The sequence below is a fragment of the Mus musculus genome, chromosome 2 (assembly GCF_000001635.26).
Source record: "Mus musculus strain C57BL/6J chromosome 2, GRCm38.p6 C57BL/6J".
NCBI lineage: Eukaryota > Metazoa > Chordata > Mammalia > Rodentia > Muridae > Mus > Mus musculus.
Window position 1 is genome coordinate 78,898,563 of NC_000068.7, and position 24,644 is coordinate 78,923,206.

General features: G+C 38.2%; 1 protein-coding gene across 6 annotated transcripts in view; it reads left to right on the plus strand.

Annotated features, from left to right (window-relative positions):
• The window catches only part of Ube2e3 (ubiquitin-conjugating enzyme E2E 3), a 60,551-nt gene that overhangs the window by 30,327 nt on the left and 5,580 nt on the right, over positions 1 to 24,644 (plus strand). For 2 of the 6 annotated variants that reach the window (NR_151457.1, NR_151458.1), the window contains exons 4-6: positions 15,112 to 15,244; positions 20,125 to 20,272; positions 21,396 to 21,647. Coding sequence is in view for 4 of the 6 variants with exons in the window: in XM_006499162.4 (XP_006499225.1) it covers positions 15,112 to 15,244; positions 20,125 to 20,272; positions 21,396 to 21,493 (379 nt within the window). In the remaining 2 variants the exon portion in view is untranslated. Of the gene's footprint in view, positions 1 to 15,111; positions 15,245 to 20,124; positions 20,273 to 21,395; positions 22,727 to 24,644 lie in introns of those variants that run through there. The other 4 variants (XM_006499162.4, XM_006499163.4, NM_009454.2 and 1 more) reach the window with 2 other exon arrangements.

Consider the following 24,644-nt stretch of genomic DNA (forward strand, 5'->3'; position numbering starts at 1 on the left):
TTTTGGCAAAAAAAGTTACCATAGCATATCACATTTATCTGCACAGTGGCAGTAACCATTACAAAGCTTGGGTAGATATTTTTTTCTGAGGAATGAAATACTTTGATTTAGTTAATTTTCCATTCATTATGCATATCAGATCTCCTTTCTTTAATGTTGAATCATATAGTTTCACTTTATATCACCTATTGAGATCTCTCTATAAACTCAAATCCTTCAATCAAAATTGCTGGAGCTGGGGCGGCAGGGACTGAGACTGATAAATCTTTTTTTTTTATTTTGCATTTTTTTCATTTTTTATTAGGTATTTTCTTTTACATTTCCAATGCTATCCCAAAAGTCCCCCATACCCTCCCCCCACCCCACTCCCCTACCCACCCACTCCCACTTCTTGGCCCTGGCATTCCCCTGTACTGGGGCATATAAAGTTTGCAAGACCAAGGGGCCTCTCTTCCCAATGATGGCCAACTAGGCCATCTTTTGCTACATATGCAACTAGAGACATGAGCGGGGGGGGGGGGGTGTTCTGGGTAGTTCATATTGTTGTTCCACCTATAGGGTTGCAGATCCCTTTAGCTCCTTGGGTACTTTCTCTAGCTTCTCCACTGGGGTCCCTGTGATCCATCCAATAGCTGACTGTGAAAATCCACTTCTGTGTTTGCTAGGCCCCGGCATAGCCTCACAAGAGACAGCTATATCAGGGTCCTTTCAGCAAAATCTTGTTGGCATATGCAATGGTGTCAGCGTTTGGAGGCTGATTATGGGATGGATTCCTGGGTATGGCAGTCTCTAGATGGTCCATCCTTTCGTCTCAGCTCCAAACTTTGTCTCTGTAACTCCTTCCTTGGGTGTTTTGTTCCCAATTCTAAGAAGGGGCAAAGTGTCCACACTTTGGTCTTCGTTCTTCTTGAGTTTCATATGTTTTGCAAATTGTATTTTATATCTTGGGAATTCTAAGTTTCTGGGCTAATATCCACTTATCACTGAATACATATCATGTGAGTTCTTTTGTGATTGGGTTACCTCACTCAGGATGATGCCCTCCAGGTCCATCCATTTGCCTAGGAATTTCATAAATTCATTGTTTTTAATAGCTGAATAGTACTCCAGTGTGTAAATGTACCACATTTTCTGTATCCATTCTTCTGTTGAGGGACATCTGGGTTCTTTCCAGCTTCTGGCTATTATAAATAAGGCTGCTATGAATATAGTGGAGCATGTGTCCTTCTTACAGGTTGGAACATCTTCTGGATATATGCCCAGGAGAGGTATTGCGGGATCCTCTGGTAGTACTATGTCCAATTTTCTGAGGAACCGCCAGACTGATTTCCAGAGTGGTTGTACAAGCTTGCAATAATCTTAACATTCCCTACTTTATTCCACCAGGTAGTCAGCGTTGGGGCCACTCACTGGGGCCTCGAATCTCGAGGGTTAGGTTCATCTCCAACTGAGGCCAGACCAGGCAGTTCTCTGCTGTATTTGTGTTGGGGGCCTCGGATCAGCTGGTGTATGCTACTTGGTTGGTTGCTCAGTATCTGAGAGATCTCAGGGGTCCAAGTTAGTTGAGACTGCTGGTTTTCTTTTGGGGTTGCTCTCTTCCTCAGCTTCTTCCAGCCTTTCCCTAATTCAATACAGGACTTCGGACTTCAAGGACTAAGGGTTTTTAAGTATGCCATATAGCTTACTCTATTTGATTATTTTTATGGCTTAGTCTTTTCTTCTGCAGTACTTCTTTATCTAACCATATGAGACAATGCAGGGTAGATTGACAAGAAAAAGTGGGTTTCCCTTTTCATTGTGGAATACCTGGTCCTTTGTAAAGACACCTTGTATGAGTTGGATGATCCTTTCCTCTTGACCTCTGTCTGGAAGATTGCACTGGAGCACTTCTCTTTCTTCACTCAGCTCTCTCCTTATATCTAGAACACCCTTTTCCAACCTCATGTAATTGAAATTCCCTTTGATTTGCTCTCATCTTTTTAGGATGTGTGGTGGCAGTAGTCCCTCTAGTATATATCTGTTATAGGCCTGGTGTGTCTCCTCTTATTTCTCTGTGGTGTTTCCCAAGGCAGTCTCATTCCACCTTTAGGACTCTTAGTTAATCATGTACCAGGTCTGAAACATTTTGATATATGCTGTAGTCCAGGCTACAGAGATATATATTACCTACTTATATGCGTTTGACATATGAATTCCTTGGATATTTTAAAGGCTTTTTAGCATATTATATCAAAACTAACTTTTATATTGCAGTGAATGGCATCTATCATCTTTACTGAATAATTATGAATTGTATAAGTAGTCTTATAAGTTACAAATTATTTCTAATACTCTTTTTCTGTCACTGTTCACATCTGACAAAAGTTCAATTATTGATTGGTGTTATGTGCAGATAACATGCTCCTGGGAGCATACAAGTAGAGCTTAAGGAGACTGCTGTGTCTTTCTCTAAACTAAGGCTCTTCGCTTTATTACCTTTGACACCACTCCACATTGAACTTGAAGCTTTCAGCTTTGAGTTAGGCTGACTCTGGTGAATTTTTTGGGATAAAATTGCCTGTCTCCACCCTGACTCACAGCACACTCAAATCTGGGGCTATAGGCACACAGGGCCATAACTGGCATTTTTTATGTAGGTATACGATCATTTGAATGCCAGTCTTCATGCTTTAATAGCCATCTTCCCAAACCTGTTAAAACCTTAAATCCTTTCGATTTTGTTGTTTTCTCCGCATTTCCTTCATCATAGTTCATCCTACTGTCATCTTTCACTTAGATTATTGCAGTAATCCATAGCAAGTAGATGGTACTTAGCAATGAGGCTAAAGAGAGAGAGAGAGCAATGGGGTGGTCCCTGGGTGACACTACTGGAAAATGGAGCTGTATGCCACTGAGAATGTGCCTTGTAAGAAAGTTGTGAAGTCATTATCTTTTCTTTATCTCGTGCCTGTTCCTGACGGCTTAGGTGAGCCACACATTATGCCATCTGTGTATGGTACGTCATTCTATGGCACCCACCTAGACTAAAGCAATTGAGTCTCCAAATCTTGGACTGAAGTCTTCAAAAATGATCCAATATTAATTATCTCTTGGTAAGTTAATACCTCAGATATATCTTGATATGATGTGAAGCTTACCAGTACTCTTGTCTTCAGGATAAAGATGCAGGTCCATTTGGAACATTGGTTACTTCCTCATAAGCTCAACTCTTACTGTGTTGTCATGCTTTCATGATTCTGCACATTGTCCTGATTTCCAGTTGCCCCAGTGCATTTGCAAATGCTGCTCAGTCTTTTGGAGATTTTACTTCTTACCGACTGATACATGTAGGTCTCAGTTATCTTCCCCAGGCACTGCTTCCTTCTGGTCATTACTTTTGTTGTTTCTAACATGTTCATACTCCCCTGGCACTCATCAAGGCAAGCATCTCCTTTGTAATGCATATCACATTTCTGCTTTGTCTGTTGTGGGTTTGCTTAATTAAGGTCTTTATCCTCAGGTAGGCTATAGTCTTGACATTAGGAGCCTTTGTATCATTCTTGGTAAAGGTACCCATAATAAAATAGTAGGAGTCAGTAAATCTCTAGTGAATTGCCAATGAATCTAATTACTAAGTACAATATTGTGAAATTATAAAGATTAAATTCATTGTGCATTCATTTTAACAAACCACAATATTGGGGGAATACGTGGTACTCTGGCCTGGTTTGTTGTAGTAGAACTGGTAACTCACTAAAATTTAGAAGTCCATTTTTTAAATGCATGTTGTGTAGGAGGAGAGCAGGAATAAAAAGCAATTAGAAACAACCTCCTCATTTGGAGGCTGATTATGGGATGGATCCCCAGGTATGGCAGCCTCTAGATGGTCCATTCTTTCTTCTCAGCTCCTGCTGAAAGGACCCTGATATAGCTGTCTCTTGTGAGGCTGTGCCGGGGCCTAGCAAACACAGAAGTGGATGCTCACAGTCAGCTATTGGATGGGTCACACGGCCCCCAATGGAGGAGCTAGAGAAAGTAACCAAGCAGCAAAAGGGATCTGCAACCCTATAGGTGGAACAACAATATGAACTACCCAGTACCCCCCCCCCCCTCCAGCTGCTGGTGTCTCTAGCTGCATATGTGTCAGAAGATGGCCTAGTCGGCCATCAGTGGAAAGAGAGGCCCATTGGTCTTGCAAACTTTATATGCCTCAGTACAGGGAACACCAGGGCCAAGAAGTGGGAGTAGGGGGGGAGGGTTTAGGGGACTTTTGGGGTAGCATTAGAAATGTAAATGAAGAAAATACCTAATTAAAAAAAAAAAAAGAAACAACTTACTCTTTAGGAGGCTGATTTTTTTTTTTCCCTGTCATCCCACCATCTCCTCTGCTATTGTCTTCTCTTATCCTTAATAAATCATGAAGATTTGATTCATTGTCAATCTAGAGAAAGACAGGTTTTCCTACAGTCCCCTATAATAGCAACTGTTTACTTAAAATACAAAGTTTGGGACGAGAAATAACGACGCATGGTTTTTCCTTAGGAACATTTAGGAGGAAGTTTTCCTAGGTTTCCCGTAGCGGTCACTCAAAAGCATTTGATGTAGTTAATGTAATCTGTTTTACATGTTAGGAATACTCCAAACCCCAGCTATTAGCCATCATTGATAACTAAAGTTACTTTCTTTCTCTGTTCCTGTGTTTTGGTAAAGTTAGAAATTTATAGGCCCCAGCTTAGAAATAGGGGGATAATGGGCAAGGGGAGATGTAATTTAGGGAGGGGATTTTGCTATCTCCATTAGTGAGAAAAACTAAGGATATCTTAAATAGGTTTTTTTGCAAATAAGTATTTCAATTAAATTTACTATTACATACTACAGTGAGCATGAAGACTTAAGAGTGTACTGACAGCTGCTGATAATTTGACTTTACTCTCTTTAGAATCTGTCCTTCTAGCATCATCTCTTAGACACTGAAATATTATAGATAACTGGAGTTGGTCTTATGTAAAACTAGTGTATTGTGTAGTGAGTTGTGACTGGCATTCTTAACTATCTTCTAAAATGTTTCTTACTACTATTTATGACTATATTTGGATGATGAATGTCAACATAGACAAAGCATGACCAAAGGCTCTATAGTAATACTGGCTGGAGAAGAAAGGTTTGAATATTTGGAACATCTTTAGACAGGTTCCATATATCCTTTTTTGAACCCTTCAGTCTTTTTTATGTGTATACCTGTCAGAAATATTAATTTTTTCATAAGCATAATCCTGCCAATGGAATGTGTGTGTCTGTTTAAAACAAGTTGAATCTAACTCCTTTAAGAAAAAGCTATGAAAATAAATACTACTTTTTCTCTTGTAAAACATTGTACAACATTGTCAGGGCTGAGAAAAAAGAGGAAAGCAGTGTATGTGCCTCATTCCCAGTATGAGACAAAGAGATTAAGTCCCCCAAAAAAACATAACTACTTTTCATGTGTCACAATAATTTACAAAAAAGGTTGGAGATTACACAGCACTTTGTAGTAATTTGTGTAAAACATTTTGCTGGTACGGGGTGGTTCATAATTCTAGAAGGCCTGTGCTTTTGTGGTAACATATAACAGGGTTTAGATGGTGCCTAAGATAGATCTTACTGAAGAGTCCACTCTATAGGGCAGTATATTAAGTTGCAGTTTGTGGAATTGTAAAACATGTTTCAGCAGAGTGTTACATACAGAGTAGGGAGTGTACAGCCTTACAGTGTAGATGAGTTACATTGTTTTTGAAAGGTGATGCTCTTTGAACTTTTTCAGTTTGCCGAATAGTGCATGACTTTTAGGAAACACCATCAGCCCATGCCACATAACTCCTTTTGAGAGAGAGAGGGGTGGGGGAGATTGGGATTTTAAAACAAGTTTGCAAACTGTTTTTTCTGGCTTTTTCAAATATTCCCAGTGTTGCTTATTTCTCCTTCCTTCTTCTCTCCCTGTACTCCCCTTCCTACCCCTCTTCAGTTTGAAATCTTCCCTACATTTTGTCCATTGCCCTTTTGTGTCTTCTGTCCTCTATCCTCATTTCTAGAGCTCCTTCTGCACTAAGTACCCCTCACCGTGGACCGTTTCTTCTGTTCTGGTGTCTTCGGATATGTCAGGTTATATATATACTCCAGTTTAAGGATTTGGAGATGGACCCACAAGTGAGAATATTTGGCATTTGTTTTCTGGGTCTGGGTTACCTCACCAGTGTTTAATTTTCAGCCCCCCTCAACTTAACTTGAAAACTTCATTTTTTTTTCTTCTAAATAGCTGAATAGAATTCCATGATGCATACATATTATATTTCTATTCCTCTCGGTTGGAAGAGATTCTGGTTATTTATATTTCCTGACTGTTGTGAATAGACAGCAGCAAATGTGCCTGAGCAAGTGTCTCTGAATGATAATGAGTCCTTAGGGCATATGCCAAGGAGAGGTATAGCTGGGTCATGGTGGATTTGTTTTTAGCCTTTTGAGATTTTTCTACACTGATTTCCAGTTTTTCATCCTACCAACAGTGAGTGTAGGTCCCCTTTTCCCTGCATCCTCACCAGGATTCATTGTCTTTTCTTTATCTCATCCATTCTGAGTGAAGTAAGATGAAATCTTACAATAGTTTCAGTTTGCATTTCTTTAATTGCTAAGACGCTGAACACTATTGAACAACTACACAGATGCCAGGCATGGAGACCCTCCCCCAAGTCATTATTTGGGGGGACACAAATCTCCCCAAACAGTATGGACTTTTTCTATTGCCTATTGTTATTCTCCAGAGCTTGAAGGCTAACACTTTATTGCTGAAGACTCTATACTCTTCAGACACAGGACTAGGAGGTATTAAGCTGGAATTGATCTGGAAACTGCCTTCTTGAGGGCTGGTTCTCATGATGTTGGTGGGTAGTGTGTGGCCTGCCAAGGTAAAGGAGCAACTGACAATTCTACCCAGGTGAAAAACCTACAAGACACAACGACCACATTGACAAGATAGTCACAATGGTCCAGTAGCAGATTTATCTTGAGAATAATGAAAATCTGTCTAATTGGATTTACAGCCTACTCAGAAGGAAGGGGTTCATGCCTGGTACTATAGACCAGCGGACTACCCATAAGCAGAGAGGTTATAGACCTGAGAGGAGAACCTACCATTTTCCTAAATCAATATAATATGTAACTGCATTCTAAAGACTTATCATTATACCTATAAGTAAGTGTAGCTCTCACCCATTCATCAAAGAAGCATCTTTTTGCATCAGATAGAGACTATAACAGGGATCCACACATTGTTAAAAATGTGAAGGATAAGTGATTTTAGGGTGTCCAACCCCTGTACGTAAAGCTCAGGAAAATCACAGAAGAGGGTCAGAGGGGTTGTAAGTCAATAATCCCAGGGCTCCTGCTAGGAGAGTGTGTTCCCTAGACGTGACATGGAAATTGCATACATGAAATCTTACTAGTATGCTCCTCCCCTAGATGATGAGCTATAGGCAGTCAGTGGCTGCTGAGAGGGAGAAAGTGTCCTTCAGGGATGGGCTCATGAAGTTCCAGTGGTTACCTTGGATATGTGTACATATGAACGGCTGTAAGAGGATGCAGCCTGCTAAACATTTACGTCTAAGTGTGAGCATATGGACATTAGTAGGAACTAAAGAGGAAGTCATGAATTTGGGAAGGAGATTTGGGGCACAGGAATTGTTGAGTGTAGGCAGGCAGAGTGCCAGCTATAATTACAGTTGGTAACAACATGACTAGCAAATGCATTTCTTTTTGATATGCAAGTTTATTCTGCTGTAGATGCCAGTGTTTGTACCTTTAATATTCTTTAAGTGCATAAACATGTGTTTATTAAACTTTACCTTAATCACTGAATTGTATGCAGCCGACTGGAAGGTTTTTGGTGAACTTTTTGTTTTACTCTTAATTGTCCCTAAAATTTTTTTAATCTAACTTAAGGGTTCCTTTCTCTGCTCTCTTTCTTTCCTTTTGTAATTCATGCTAAGTGGTGTTTGTCTCCTGTGGGAACATGTGCCAGTATTAGAAGTCACTGCTTATCTTAGGGATATTAATAGAAATCTGTTCATGTCCAGGATTATTCATTTTTAAATGAAATGAACCAATTATGAAGTGTCCTTTAAGGATAGATACATATTAGTTCTGATACAGAGAACTTTTTTGAAGTATTTATTTACAATGAACAGATGAGCTAATTATAGAACTTAGAAGCAAAAGTAGGGGTTTGCTTTGAGTTTGAGGCATTGACTAAACTGCTAGGATACTTGCTAACTTCTAGAAACTTAAAAAAAATCTGGAAATGGTCTGAGTGCTTTTAGAAATAGACATCCGTGAGAATATGTTTTATTCCACACATTTTATTAACACTAACAGTAACTGGCTTACTCTTTTTTACTAGAAGGCTAATAGCTATAGATGTTTCCTTCCTGTTTAAAAGCCAGATGTTGGTTTCCAGTCTTCCCAGGACTTGTCCTCATCTTGTGTGCGGTGGACGTGTCCTTCCTTCATCTGTTCCTTCTTTATTGTCTTTGTCCTGATTCCTTTGTCTCTTCTGTCACAAAAGAAACTCCTCCATTTTACCCTTGCTGTGACACGCTTGCTGCTCAGTGTCCTAACTTCCTGTCTCACCTTTCCTTGGATTCTTTCCTGTCTTAGGCTGATAAGATAGGCTGTCCACTTTCCTCCCTGTTCATAGCCCACATATCTGTCACTCTGACAGTACTATCCTCTGTCTTTTATTTTCTAATCATTAAATAAGAAGGATCTTTAACCTTCCATTCTCTTTTTAAAAAATTTTTATTGGATATTTTCTTTATTTACATTTCAAATGTCATCCCTTTTCCCGGTTTCCTCCCACCCCCTCTGAAACTCCCTGTCCCCTCCTCCTTCCTCCCCCTGCTTCTATGAGGGTGCTCCCCCACCCACTCCTGCCTCCCTGCTCTCGCATTCCCTTACATTGGGGCATTGAGCCTTTACAGGACCAAGGGCCTCTTTTCCCACTGATGCACAGTAAGGCCAGCCTCTGCTACATATGCAGCTGGAGCCCTGGGTCCCCGTGTGTACTCCTTGGTTGGTGGCTTAGTCCCTGGGAGCTTTGGGGTGTTTGGTTGGTTGGAATTGTTTTCTTCATGTGGGGCTGCACAGACCTTTCTCTAACTCCAATGGGACACCATGCTCAGTGCAATCATTAGGTGGCTGAGAGCACCCACCTCTGTATTTGTCAGGCTCTGGCAGAGCCTCTAAGTAAACAGCTATATCAGGCTCCTTTTAGCAAGCACTTCTTGGCATTCACAATAGTGTCTGACTTTGGTGACTGTATATGGGATGGATCCCCAGGTAGGGCAGTCTCTGGATGGCCTTTCCACAGTCTGTGCTCCACACTTTGTCTCTGTATTTGATCCTGTGAATATTTTGTTCCTTCTTTTAAGACGGACAGAGGTACCCACACCTTGGTCTTCCTTATTGTGCTTTATGTGGTCTGTGAGCTGTATCTTGGGTATTTCGAGCTTTTGCGCTAATATATACTTACTTATCAGTGAGTGTATTCCGTGAGTGTTCTTTTGTGATTGGGTTACCTCACTCAGGATATTTTCTAGTTCCATCCATTTGCCTAAGAATTTCATGAAGTCATTGTTTTTAATAGCTGAATAGTACTCCATTGTGTAAATGTACCACATCTGTATCCATTCCTCTGTTGAAAGACATCTGGGTTGTTTCCAGTTTCTGGCCATTATATATAAAACTGCTGTGAACATAGTGGAGCCTGTGTCCTTGTTATATGTTGGAGAATCTTTTGGGAATATGTAATGTACTATGTCCAATTTTCTGAGGACCCACCAGACTGATTTCCAGAGTGGTTGTACCAGCTTACAATCCCACCAACAATGGAGGAATGTTCCTCTTTCTCCACTTCGCCACATCTTTGCCAACAGATGCTGTCACCTGAGTTTTTAATCTGGCCTTCCATTCTTTGTGACTAGAATCTTACTCTTTGTCTCTGTTTTCCTGGGGTGTCAAGTTGTTTTTGTAAGGATAGGAAAGAGGCCAGAGTGAATACTTGCCAACTACATGAACTTGAAGCCATGCTGGTTAAACTGAGGTAGTATGGTTAATGTAGCTTTAAATGCTTAACCTGGAAGCACGGTAAGCATTGAACCTTTTTTAAAAAGTATTGGTTACTTAAAAAAATATGAAGTTATTCATTTATTGTTATGGAGAAAGTTGTTCCCATTCATATTGATGGGCTGGCATGGAAGGTTAGAATGCTTCCATAGTTCAGGACACCTAGTTTCAAGATGAAACTTTAGAGTATAACTTTTTGTAATTCAGAAGCCAAGACTTGAATAATATTTACTATCTATAGTTTTTCTTTTTAATAAATATATTTTAGTTTATTCTTACAGGAAATTTTCACAGCAAAATGTAATAGAAACTGCAGCATTACCATATGCCCCTTTGTCTCCTACCTCCCTCATGCGACCTTCACTGGCATTCACACCAGCAGCGTGGGTGCTGTGTATTACTTGCTTTGAGCATATTTTGCCACACAAAGTCCCTAAAGTCCCTAGCACATGACAGTTTAATTTTGGTGCTGCACATTATGAATTTAGGTAGATATATAGTGATACATTTATGTAGCTTCACATCAGCATCTACTCTCTAGTATCCTCCTGACATTTTTATTTTCTCCATAGTTTTGCCTGTTTCAGGATGTGGTATGTTTAGAATCTTGTAGTATATAGCAGTATATAGGTTTTCAGATTATCTTCTTTGACCAAGTAATAAGGATTTAAGGTACATGTGTGTATTTTTGTGGCTTGACCTATCTTTTGCACTGAGTAATAGTTCATCACCTAGATGTAGCAGCTTCTAGTTCAATGGTTGCTGTGGTGGTTTGAATTTGCTTGGCCCAGGAAATGACACTATTAGGTGTGGCCTTGTTGGAGGAAGTGTGTACTGTGGGCATGGGATTTAAGACCCTTGTCTTGGCTGCCTTCAGAAGAAGATGTAGAACTCTCAGCTCCTTCTCTGCCATGCCTTCCTGGAAGATGCCATGCTGCTGCCTTGATAATAATGGGCTGAAACTGAACCTGTAAGCCAGCCCCAATTAAATATCCTTTATAAGAGTTGTTTTGGACATGGTATCTGTTCACAGCAGTAAAACTATAATAATGCTTTCCAGTTATGACAGTTTACGAATATTCCTGCTATGCACAGGTTTTTGTGTTGAATTTTCTGTTTTCTGGTTAAATAACAACAAATGTTACTGCTGGATCATATAGTAAGATATACTTAGTCTCTAAGAAACTGTTAAAGTATCTTCCAAAGTGAATTATCCACAGGCAAACTCAGAGGGAAATGTAGACATTTTGTATTGCCTCTGTCATTTTGCTTTACTAGTTCTGTACCCTCTGCTGAAATGCTGCTGCCTTTGCTCTGTTGTTACTTGTGCACTTAGAAAGATTGGGTGACTCTCTTGGTTCTCCATTTTGTTCTCTTGGTCGTCTTTTTTATCTGTACACACCGATGTCCTTTCTGTGGCTATGCAGTTGTATTGCAAGTCTTCAATTTGGGCAATACTTGTCTTTTTTGTTCCATCCTTCCTGACCAATATTCTACATACACTTTAGAATCATGTTTGTTGGGATCTACAGAATAATTTGCTGTGGGATTTTTTGGGGGTTAGCATTGATATACGTAGATGAAGTTAAATTGACATTTTGACAAGCCAAAATGTTGAAATTGACATTTCAACATTTTGAAATTGAATTGACAAGTCTCCCTACAAACTTGATATTCAGAGTATCCAATTTTATCTTCATAACATTTATTTATTTCTATCTTATGGGCAAGTGTTTTTCCTGTATATATGTATGTGTACTATGTGCATGCAGTGCCCACTGAGGCCAGAAGGAGGGCATTGACCCTTGTGAAACTGGAGTTACAGATGATGATATGCCATGAGTTGGGTTCTGAGAAGAGAACCTGGGTCCTCTACAAAGTAACCGGTACTCTCAACTGCTGAGTCATCACTCAAGCCACTTAATTTTATTAATAATTTATTTTTATTTTTTAAATTTGCAACAGCTTTTCCATATGAGATTTTTATACATACTTCATTTTGTTGACTACCCCCCCTCTTCTGGTTTCTTGAGTTTTCTTTTCTTTTCAGTTGATTTACTACTTTAAAATTTAGTTAGTTGATGCATGAGAAATTACCATTGGGCCCATCAGTGATGTCATTGCTGACCTTAGGTAAAAAGTTGTTTCCATAGAAAAATGAGGAAAAAAATCCAGCTTGAAACTATTTTAAAAACAGGAGGAGAGAAATTAGAGATGTCACCTAACAGGAATACTTTAAAGGAGTTTTTCTGTTAAAGGGACAATAATTTGAGATAAAAGCTGGAAGGGATAGAGAAACGTTTGTCTTTTAGACAAGTTTGGAAAATGCCATTGCTGAATTCTTGTGGCTATTGTTCACTTGAGAAAGAAAAGTTGATTGTGTATGGAAGGAAGGTTATAGAGTTCTGCCCTATGGAAGGAGAGAAGTAGAAAGTACGGAGGTTTGAGGAAAGATACAGGGAATGGCTGGTCAGTTTCACCCATGTCTTTTCCAGTCAGCTCAGTGGCAGGTCTGCTGCTAGGCTATGAAATGCTTTGAGTTAATGGACTCAGTCCTGAAGCTCTCCTTTCCCATGTCTCTTGGTGGGTCTGTCCCAGCCTCTCCATATTCTAAGTGATGCTGTAAAGGAAGTGAAATTAGACTCCTTAGGCTAGATGCTTCTCTTGTATTGAAAGCCCTGATGTAATAGAGTTAAATGAACCCTTTTCGTGCAGCATAAGAGGGGAAAAACAAACTTTAGAATCAAGAATTTGGTTTCACAGTGGGAATCCCGGCTTTACCATGTAACAGGATTTAAGATGGATTCGTCACCCTCTCCATCTTTGTTTCTTCCAGGGGCTGGTAGATTTGTCCAAAGCATCATCTTTTTAATCTAAGATTCTAAAGTCCATTAAAATACATTGACCTCAATTTATCTTCTGTTCAATCATCTGAATTTGGTTATTTGGAAGTTGGTTCTCTTTGGGTACTTACACAAGTATTTATAGTCTGCTGGGAAAGAGAGATAACCACAGTGAGATTAGAGTAGCAAATAGAAATATTTGAGGACTATAAGAATAGCCTTTGTTGAGGCTTATCATTTGAACTTCACTAGTTTTACAATGTCAGTCTTGCAGAATTAATAACATGTAGTTAAGCTGATGCCCTATTATTACACATGGTTGCAGTACTGTTTTGCACTAACTACTTTAAGAGGTCTTCCAGATCATTTCTAAATTGATGGGCAGTTTAAAAGAACAAAAGCATGTACCTGCTTACAGAAAGCCAAGAAATTTTCAGTGTAAAAGCCTAGAGTTAAATAGGTAGGACTGATGTCTCAGCTGTTTAGGGGTACATGACTTTGCAGAGGACTTGAGTTTGATTCCCAGCACCTATATCAAGTGCCCCAGTATCTTCACTCATATGCACATGTTCTCCTACCCACTCCCACCTGTATATGCACATGATTAATGTGAAAATGCATTCTAAACAGAGGAAAATGGTAATTTGTAAGGTATGTTTGAACAATGTTTACATTGAGTTGCATTACCAGCCAGAAATTGTGAGTTTAGATTATATTGAACTGTTAAATTTTTATTGTATAAATAATACTGATGTTTAGCACATTGCATTAAAGTGTTTCAGTGATTCAGTAGAATTCAAGTCTCGATTTCTTAACATTCTCCAACAAGGACCCAGGATTCTTGAAGCTGATTCCAGGGCTGGGAGGAGGAAGCATGTTAGAAGTGTGTTGGAGCTGCTTTGTAGGCTCTCCCTCTGGGCAACAGTCTATGATGATTCAAGCAGCAAAATAGTTAAAAGCAATAATGAATTATAAAGTATTAGAAAGAAATAGTACTTTACAAGTTCATATCAATAACATAATACTTATGTAAGCACACAAAGCAAGAGGGAGCTGAAGAGTGCTGTTAAGTGTGGAGGAATAGCTGGAGTTGAAATGTCATGATTTGCCAGTTGTTATAGGAATGTTCAGAGGATTCCAGTTGAGTGTTAAATCTAGAGGAGAATTTTGAATAAAGAGAAAGGTATTTACATGGTAGTAATCTAACCAAAGAGTACATATTGGATGCAGAACAGATAGTAACTAAGCAGTAGGAAATTTGGAAAGCATCTTCAGTAGGTGAAGCTTAATATCACCAGTGAGGGACAGGACACGAAATCATGTGCTTCAAAATGTCATGACTCCAAAATGACATATAATTTATTTAGTGTTTTGGTTAGGGGTGTACTTGAGTCTCATGAGAGAATCACAGGCAAACTCAAGTGTTGCTGTGTATTTATTTTTTTAAAGGACTATATTCTGTCAAATAAAAGTCAGAAAAAATAAGTTCTGATAGAGCCCATATTAAAGGTGGCTGTGCTGAGTGCACACGCTGAATTGTGTACTCAGATGGGAAGGCAAGATGATTGCAAGTTCTAGGCCAGCCGGAGTTACTCAGTAAATCCTGTCTTGGACTAGATTAACCTATAAGATTTTCTTGCGCCCCCCCCCCCCCCCAGACTGGATCTTTTATCTGGGAGGAAGAATGTATTACAGAGTTAGTTGACAATTTTATCATGCAAATTATAGATTAGTGTGGTTGACATTTAGTAACTATTGATTTGTAAATTATTTTTAGAAGAATACATGTAAGTATTTACTGTGGAAAGGATCAGTGTCAGCAAATTATACTAGTACGTGTTCATGTGTGTGTGGGGGGTACGTGTTCATGTGTTTGTGGGGGGTAGCAAGAGGGGAGGGGAATGGGGGCAAATAGTAAAATGCTAACAGAGGTATCCAATAAACATAGTTTTTATGTTTTCATTATAATTTTTCTGTTCATTTGGAATATTTCAAAATTTATACATGTGTGCAGAAACATGTTGGTCTTAATGCTTTTTTAGATTGCTTATTTAACTTCTAATTTTGCATTCATCTTAGGATGTTAACCTATATTATTTATAGATGTAAATATTGATTTTTAATTTCTTTTAAATAGTGCTGGGCCTAAAGGAGATAACATTTATGAATGGAGGTCAACTATACTTGGTCCACCAGGTTCTGTATATGAAGGTGGTGTTTTTTTTCTGGATATCACATTTTCTTCAGATTATCCATTTAAGCCACCAAAGGTAAGAGCTTATGTGTCCATTGGTTAATATTTATCCTCCTTCAAAACCCAGTTAGTTACTCTAGAATTTATATGTGTATTACTGTAATAATTTGTATTTAATTGTTGTTCATGAATTAATAGGAAACTCAGAACCAAATTTTAAAACCAAAAAGTCACTGACTTCTGCCTTTAAATCATCTTATATTCAATATAGTTTGTTACTAGTAAATAAATCTATGCACTGAAGAAAACATAAATGTGAACATATGTAAAACTCCCTCTGAAATAAAGTCATTGGTAGCTTTCAGAAATAGATTAATAATAAGGATTTGTCTTTATTCCTCGATAAGTGAAAACTAGGAAACTAACAAAGGGAAACCCAGTACTTTGACACTAATTTTGTGCCTTCTTGTGAGTGTGATACAAAACTGACGAGTGGCAGGCTCACTTGTACTTTCTTCTTAATTCATTTAAACAGATTGTTTACCTGGGTAACAAACGGAAAGCTATGGCTATGCAAAGCCTAAACAGGATACTTATTTGAAGAACTTCTGACTTCTCTTTATAAAGTAGTCAAGGAAACCCTAGAGCTTAGTCTGTATATCTGAGTTTTCCTAAGGAGAAATCCAGCTCCCAACTCGTAACATGCTTTCCTTTTTAATTAGATAAACTTTTAATGCAGTATATTCTGATCATGGTGTACTCTCCTCCAATACCTCCCAGATCTACCCTACTTTCCCTCCTTAGGATACAAACAGCCATCTAAAAATAAAAATAAAATTAGCCGGTCGTGGTGCCGCACGCCTTTAATCCCAGCACTTGGGAGGCAGAGGCAGGCGGATTTCTGAGTTCAAGGCCAGCCTGGTCTACAGAATGAGTTCCAGGACAGCCAGGGCTATACAGAGAAACCCTGTTTCGAAAAACCAAAAAAGAAAAATAAATAAATACAATAAAATGAAATTAAATTAAATACAGTAAAAACAAACCAAAATAGGACAAAACAAGAGAGTCAAAGATATTTTCTGATTTTATGGGGTTCCTTGTGTGAAAAATGCTTCCCATTTCAAATCCTGAAAATATTTAAATATATTTGTGATTCATTGTATGTATTTATCTATTTATTTATCTTATCTATCCAATTCCATGTGTCTGTCTGTCTCTGTCTCTCTCTGTCTCTCTCTCTCTGACTCTGTGTGTGTGTGTGTGTGTGTGTGTGTGTGTAAAGTCTATAAAGGCTTACTTCATGACTTTTAGAAAGGACCTTTTTCTGGACAGTATTCTCTAACACAGTGTAACAATGGTTCCACCTAGTGGTGTGTACCTCAAATTACAGACAAGATGGTTTCTGTCTGTTTCTGCCCCCCCCCCCCCGCCCTCATTTCTCCCCTCCCTGAATCCACTCCTCCCCTTCTGTTTCCTCATCAGAAAAGAATAGGGCACCAAGAGAACAAAATACAACAAGACTAAGCGAAAAACCTCATTGAGGCTGGAAAGAACCCAGTTGGAGAAAAAGGGTCTCCAAAACAGGCTGGGCAAAACACTGATCTATGAGTATAGCAGAACATCATTGGAAATCATATCACTGCTTTTTGTTTGTGTTTTGTCAAATGTGTTTGGTTCTGCCGTAGGTCTCTAGGCTATCCAGTCTCTGGTTCCTGACCATCCTGGTGTAGGGCATGGGCTCCCTCAGTGGATCTCAAGTTAAATTGGCTGGTCATCCCACATACTCTTTGCTGCCATTGTTCCAACACATCTGGAAGGCTGAGCAGAGTGTAGGTTAAGGCTTTTGTGGCGGGGTTAGTGTCCAGGTTTGTTTTTCTGTAGTCTGTAGAGAATTGTCATGTGCCAAAGAAACTAGAATGTAGGGCTGAAGGCTCCATGCAGGCACCAGTTTCACCTCTCTGCATTCGTGAATTGAATGTTGCCTCAGCTATTGTTTCCCCCATGCAGAGAGCACCCCTTCAGTCCTTGTGTCAGCCTGGGATGTTTAGGATCTCTATGGGCCCCCTTTGACCAACAGCTAAACCGAATGCTACCCAATTCCCCCACTTACCTAGCTACACAAGATGTCCAGTTCAGACTCGATAGCCTACATTACTAAGAATCCTCACGAGGGCCACCTTCATAGCTTCCAGAAGATTTTCTCTGAACTGTTTCCACCCTCACCCAGTGCTCCTGAGTTCAAGCTGTCTCTCTCTCCCTTCATCCCTCCCTGCCTGACTGGATTCTTTTACTCTTGTCTCTAACTCTCCCTAGACCACCTGCAAAATCTATTCTATTTCACCTTCCCATGGAGGTGAGAATATTTGTCTTCCCTGGAGCTCTCTTTACATAACCTCTTTGGTCTATTGGTTGCATCTTGATGATCATTTACTTAACAGCTAATATCCACTTATAAGTTGAGCTCATACCATATTTGTCTTGCTGGGTCTGGGTTGCCTCGTTCAGGAAGGTATTTTTCTAGTTGCATCCATTTGCCTACAGATTTCATGATGTCATTTTTTTTTCTTTTGATCAGCTAGGTAATACTTCACTGTGTGCTACATTTTCTGACAAGATGGTCCTTTAACAACCCGGGCAAACTTACTTCAAATTAAGATTGTTTAAGTGTTATACAGTGTGACCCATTAGAATCTAAGATCCTAAAAGTTATCTTAGAAGCTCTTAAAGTCTCCATGTTCCCCTTGCTAAGTCAGATAGTCAGAGCCTTCATTCCATAAATTAGATCCTCATGGAGAATGGTACATATATAATGTCAGCTTATTACCAGCTGCTCAATTTTCATTCTTTTGCTGTTTTCTGTATAATAAATGTTTAGTAAACTGTATGCCTATTTTTATAAATAGTGAAACTTCCACATGCATAGTTTTTCATATTGAAAATTGGTTTTAACACTTTAGAAAATAGGGGGAAAGTTAACAGGATATAGTTATGATACTATTTCTGTATGTGAGGAAGAAATAATGTAACCTAAAAGATTCTTACATTTTTCTTAGCACTGTTCATGGAAATAGAAATTGTCTAGCAGAAGGGCTTGGAACTATAGTCCTGTATATGGCTTGTCATTTTTATTAATATATGGCTATTTATAGATTTAGTATACTATGAAGTTCCAATGTGTTAAATTTATAACTTTGTAATGTTTCTCTCATTGTTAAGACAGATTTTTCCATTCTTAAACCCTATTCCTAAATGAAACAAATAAAATTTGTGGTATCTTGGTAATAAGTCTTATTTCTTTCTCTCCCTCTCACTCTGTCTCTCCCCTCCCTCTTTCAAATATATACTTTTTTTGTTTTTGTTTTTTGAAGCAGGGTTTCTCTGTGTAACTTTGGCTGTCCTGGAAAAGACCAGGCTGGCCTCAAACTCACAGAAATCTATGTGTGCCACTAACACCTGGCTTTTCTATAGTATTTATGAAGTTCAGTTAAGGTATTGAACTTCCTAAAGAGTAATAAACATTTTGTTAATTGTAAATAATTTCTATGTCTTTTAAGTAATAAGCTCAGTCTTTTGGACAAGCAAGTATTCCATTTTCTTGAAAAACATTGTCTATTAGAGGCATAGACAAAGTAAAATGCATGTATAGTTTTAGTTTCCATAGCCACATTAAATAAATAAGAGGAACTAATTGTGAATTAATTTTAAAGGTATATTTAACCCTATATATTGAGAATATTACTATTTCAACATGCTATAAGTAACATCCATAAGAATATTATTAATGTGTTTTTTGGTACTAAGTCTTTGAAACATGGTATTCAAAGTTAGATGCCTAGTTAGAATTCAGATCTCTGTATTCACAGAGTATCATGATATCATCTATAGCCCCTATTAAGCCATCATTAGGTAGTATGTTTATTGTTCCTCCACTCTGCCTTTTTTTTTTTTTGTGCCCCCACCCCCTGAAAAAGCACTTTTGGGTATTCTTCCTGTCCCCTGATGCTCCTTTGAAGCTCACAGTACACTGCTAATTATAAAATAGAAAGTTCTTTTTTCTACAAGTCCAAGTGATGAGTTTACTCTCTCAACTGCTTTTTGTATTTGCTTAGAAACATACAAGTATTTATTCCTGAAAAAGAGATGTCAGTTTCTTTGGTGCAGTAACTGAAAACCTTGCTTTTTTTATGTCAGTGTCTATAGGAGAGTGACTAAGAAAGGACAGTAACACAGATGATGGCCGCAGCCTTCCTCCCAGTCCTTCACTTTATTCTGACATAGGAAGACGTTTGGCTGAGCTGGTGATACTCACCACTTTCACTAGAAGCTGACCTAACCTTTCAAGAATCATTTATCTTCGTACTTTGATGTCAAAACTTTTCTCCATTTTCCATGTTCATGTGTGTCCACAAAGATATATGATATATGACTATACATATACACGCTTATATAATGCCATTCATGTAGATTTAATTGATCAGTTGTTCACCTGTTCACTTTGTTCTTAAACCAGGGTAATTCCTGGTATTGTATGTAGTGCATGCTGATAGTCCCAGTACTCAAGAAACAGAGGCAGGAGGATTGCTGTAAGTTTGAAACCAGTGCAATGTGCACAGCAGGTTCATGTCACCAGACTTACACACCTCTTTTTTTTTTTTTTTTTTTTTTTTTTTTTTTTTTTGACACCTTGTGTCAAAAAGAAACAACAAAAACAAATGAGCCAAATAATAGTTCTTTCTATGTTAAGTCAAAATAAAGCCAAAAATCAATACTTTTAACTAAAAAACAACTACGTAACTTTTAAAATAGTTTTGAATAAAACTACTTAACTGTTATTACATCCAATGTAAGAACAGTACTGGTTAATTATTTACGGTCAGCATCGTCTGTAATGTGTTACTGTTGAGATGAATTGGGAATAAGCCGTGTTTGCTTCCTGTTTGCTGTGATTGTGTATAGGTTACTTTCCGTACCAGAATCTATCACTGCAACATCAACAGTCAGGGAGTCATCTGCCTGGATATTCTGAAAGACAACTGGAGTCCTGCTTTGACTATTTCAAAGGTTTTGCTCTCTATTTGTTCCCTTTTGACAGATTGCAACCCTGGTAAGCAAATCTTTATGAATCTACAAGTAAAATGTGTTTTTTTAATGTTGGTCAAGACATAAATGTTACTATTAGGAAGAGCTGCATCAGAAATAGAGTATCTAGTAAGAGACTAGGTGTTAATGAGACAACTCTGAACTCACAGGGAGACGGTCTTTAATAGTATGTCGTAATACAGGGACCTTGAGAGATATATACACACCGTAGTAATGTTAAATTGTAGGTGCAAGACATATATAGAATATCTGGAAAAAAAGTTGTATGCCAAGGATTGAGTTCTGAGTCTCGGGCATCCAGAAGGGAAGCGTTTTATTGTGTCTGTATTGGCTTTGTTTGGTGTACTTTCTATACACAAAGCATGTGTGCATGCTTTGCTTATAAAAGTTTTAACCTCAGATTCAACTTTTACTTCAAAATTCTATTTAAAATAAGATGACAGGTAAGTTTTTAGACTGCTTATGTTTACAATTATAGATGTTACTTCATGACTGTCAGGGATCGTTTCATTCTGAATAACATTGTAAGATGGAGGCTTTATGTGAAGCTTAGGTAACGATGCTTAACAAGAAATGCAGCCTCAGACTTTCATAGTTGAATAAAGTGTCAAGAATAACATGACAGGGAACTTGCATCCTTGACATCTCAACAGAATATCTTGGGGCACCTAAGCAAGACCCACACAATGTCATCAGCAATTTCAGAAGTCCCTACCCCAGCTGCTAGGGGAGCAAGAAGATGTCATTTCTAGTGATGAGCCCCTGATAGGTTACATCTTTATTCCTAAACGGTCAGCCCTAAAGACATAGACTGAAGAGAGAGGGAGAAAAGAAGGAAGGCACATTAAAGAAAGGAGTCCTGGCTTTGGATAGAGCTAGAAGTAAACGTAATGTAAATATAGTCGTGTAGGATTCTCAAAAAACAGAAAGTTAAGTCTAAAATATTTGTTAAAACACATATCTTTTCCAAATATTAAACTGTATAGCTGTTTCTTGACTATTTTTTATGAAAAAGTAAAAACATTCTGAATTAAAATGCTGCCAAACTGTAGCTGTTTTTATATAATGCCTTGTTAGAACTATATGTTTAAAACATACATGTTTTAATGTCCTTTTCACTTTTCCAGCGGATCCTCTGGTCGGAAGCATAGCCACTCAGTATTTGACCAACAGAGCAGAACATGACAGGATAGCCAGACAGTGGACCAAGAGATACGCAACATAATTCACATCATTTGTATGCAGTGTGAAGGAGCAGAAGGCCTCTTCCCACTGTGCTGCGGATCTTTATAGCCTTTACAATACGGACTTCTGTGTATATGTTATACTGATTCTACTCTTGTCTTTATCCTTTGGAGACTGGGAGACTCCCCCAAAAGGTAAAAGCTACCAAGAGTAGAACTTTGTAGCTGTAGATTAGTTATGTTTAAAATGCCTACTTGCAAGTCTTGCTTCTTTGGGATATCAAAATGTATTTTGTGATGTACTAAGGATACTGGTCCTGAAGTCTACCAAATATTATAGTGCATTTTAGCCTAATTCATTATCTGTATGAAGTTATAAAAGTAGCTGTAGATGACTAGGAATTATGTCATTTGTATTAAGCCCAGATCTATTTCTGAGTATGTGGTTCATGCTGTTGTGAAATGTTTTACCTTTGTCAGTTTGTAATGAGAGGATTTCCTTCTACCCTTTGTAGCTCAGAGAGCACTGATGTATCATCTCAAACACAATAAACATGCTCCTGAAGGCATAGTTTCTTGTCATAATGTTGAAAGTCTTGTCAGAAGGTGTGTCTGAGATGATTGTTGATGAAATAAAGACGTGGCTATGAAGATTGATTATTAAGGACTAGTACAAATGAATTATTAAATTGAAAACATTTAAAAATCCTGTGTGTAGAGTTTTTTCCTTTAAGGAGAGAATACAGTGGGCTTAAATATGAAGCTGGATTTTAACCATTGGTCTTAAAAAACAATAACACACAAATTCTACATTGACAGTGTAGCATTTGAATTGAAAATGAAGTCCTGCGTTATTTAGGACTCTCTCCGTGTCTTAACAGAACATTTTGTCTCCAAATTGGTGATTTCTGTTCAACGCTGGGCAATATTGTCAGATAATTGCTATGCTGTGATTGCTTTTCTATGGTGCTTTTCCCTTTATTCCTGATCTTGAATTTTTATGGTGCATTATTGCTACTGTGATACATAGCCGGCAAGTGTAGCCAGAGGCTCAACAGTCCTGTTTGCCCTGAAGGTAGAATGTGTGTTAGTGTGCAGGCGTGACACTCTCAGTTGAAGACAAACAAGTTGTAAGAGTTTAGAGGTTAAATTCCTTCTAAGTGTAACTAATAGGTATACTTTTAAGCTTGTAATTATTAAGCTTGCTTAAGAGAATTGTAATATAATTGTACTATTTTTTTCCCCTGTGCCTGGAATAAATTATCTGTGGTCAATGTCTTTTCCGGTCCTAAGTATGGTAATACAGCACCATAATAAAATTTATGGAGGTGAATTATTAGGATAAAAGCAAACATGGCTTTGGGCTGGAGAATGTTAACTCAGTGGTAGAAGCTAGTTCGGCATCTCCAGCACCATGTACGCAGAGATAAAGATTTCTTCAGGAAAGTGAATCTTATAGTTAGGTAGACTACTACCATAGGGGGCTTCTGTTCAAGTATTTGGTGATAGAAATCTAAATTATAGGAAGGCTTAAATTTAGCAGTTGTCTATTTTTCCTGCAAGTTCTATACACACACAAACACACACACACACACACACACACACACTACCCTTTTATAAGGGAACAGCTAACATATTTAGAAGATTTAAGCTGTATCTTTGAAAACTGAGTCTTATTTTATGGAGAAATTAAAAATCCACAGTTCAAGTCAATGTGATGAGGGTGGAGGTTTTATATGAAAGTGAACCATGGTGAGTTGTAGAAAGGACTGCTTGCCATCACTGAAATGAGCCATTCTATACCCTAAAGTTGAGTTTCTCTTGGTGCTGGAAGGTTCTTATTCTGAATACTGGGCTGTTGCATTGCCAATCCAGCTGTAGCTTGTAAGTATGAAAGTGGCTGAGCCTCTGCATATCCCACCAGACCTGTGGTATGCTAATGACCGTGCCACAAACCTTCTGAGGAACTGGGCAGTGTACAAAATGATGGTGACTATACATGTTGCCTGTAACTATTACCTGTAAAAGAATTATTCATGGATTAATTGCAACTCCTCCAATTAGATAAAGAATATTTTAGTAGATCTTTAAGAATCTATTTTAGTTTCAGATTTATTTCTGATGAATATTGGGTAGTTTATTAATATTTGTCACAGGAACACTTAGCATAGTCCCCCTTGTTTAAACACTTGAAATGAGACAAATGATACTAAAAACAAAAACATCTTATATATAAACACATGAAATGTTTGTATTAATAAGCTATATTGATTATGTTACTTTAAAGTAAAAAATCTTAATTAATTATGGGCACCAGAATTAGTAATTTTGACCCATATTACCTTTTTTCAGACGAGTTCTTCCTCTCTGATATGTAAAGAACTGGAGTCAATCCATGGTATTCAGTGGTGTACAAGGACTAGTAGTGTATAAGTGTGAGGCAGTTTCCGTTATCATCACATTAATGTACACATTGGCACACGGATCATTTAAACATCAATTTTTTTTTGTCAAACCACTTTAAGAAACTAATTTTGCAATTATTACATCATGGTTATATTTCAGTTACTGTTTCTTACTCAGAGAAAGTAAATAAATGTATAAGTCTCTTTATTCTATATCTAGTCACATTAGGTTTTGCAAGTAATACCCAAATAAAAATGATTACATCTTAGTAGATATAAGTTATTGAGTCAAATCTCACTAGCTATTCAGCTTTTCCTTAGGAAATTCTTCAGTGTCTTCTGTGTTTATCTCCAGTGTGCAATGGAGCATTCCCGCAAGGTAGACTGATAGTGCTTTCAAAATGGTCATAGAGTACATTGCTGAGTGGCTTCTGTGCTGCTCTACCAATGGTAATGAGTAGTGGTAATAAAGTCTCGCTCACTGTCAGACAGCGTCCACGTTGTTAAACTAGAATGGCGAGGTGATCCTCCTGTCGGGCATGTGCACATCTGTCAAGGGCATGTGCGTGCGTCTCTACTCCTGCTGCTACCTCATCTTTCCTTCCTGAGTGCTCATCTCATAAGCAGCTCTGTAGGGAATGCCCTAGAACCAGCATCGTCCAGTTTGTTGTCTTCTGTGTTTGCAACTGCTTGTGTTTTACTGGCAGTCCAGAGTAAATTTTAAGGAAGAACTTTCAGTGTCAACATACATTCTAAGAAGTGAAACTTTGTAGGGGGAAGAACTTGA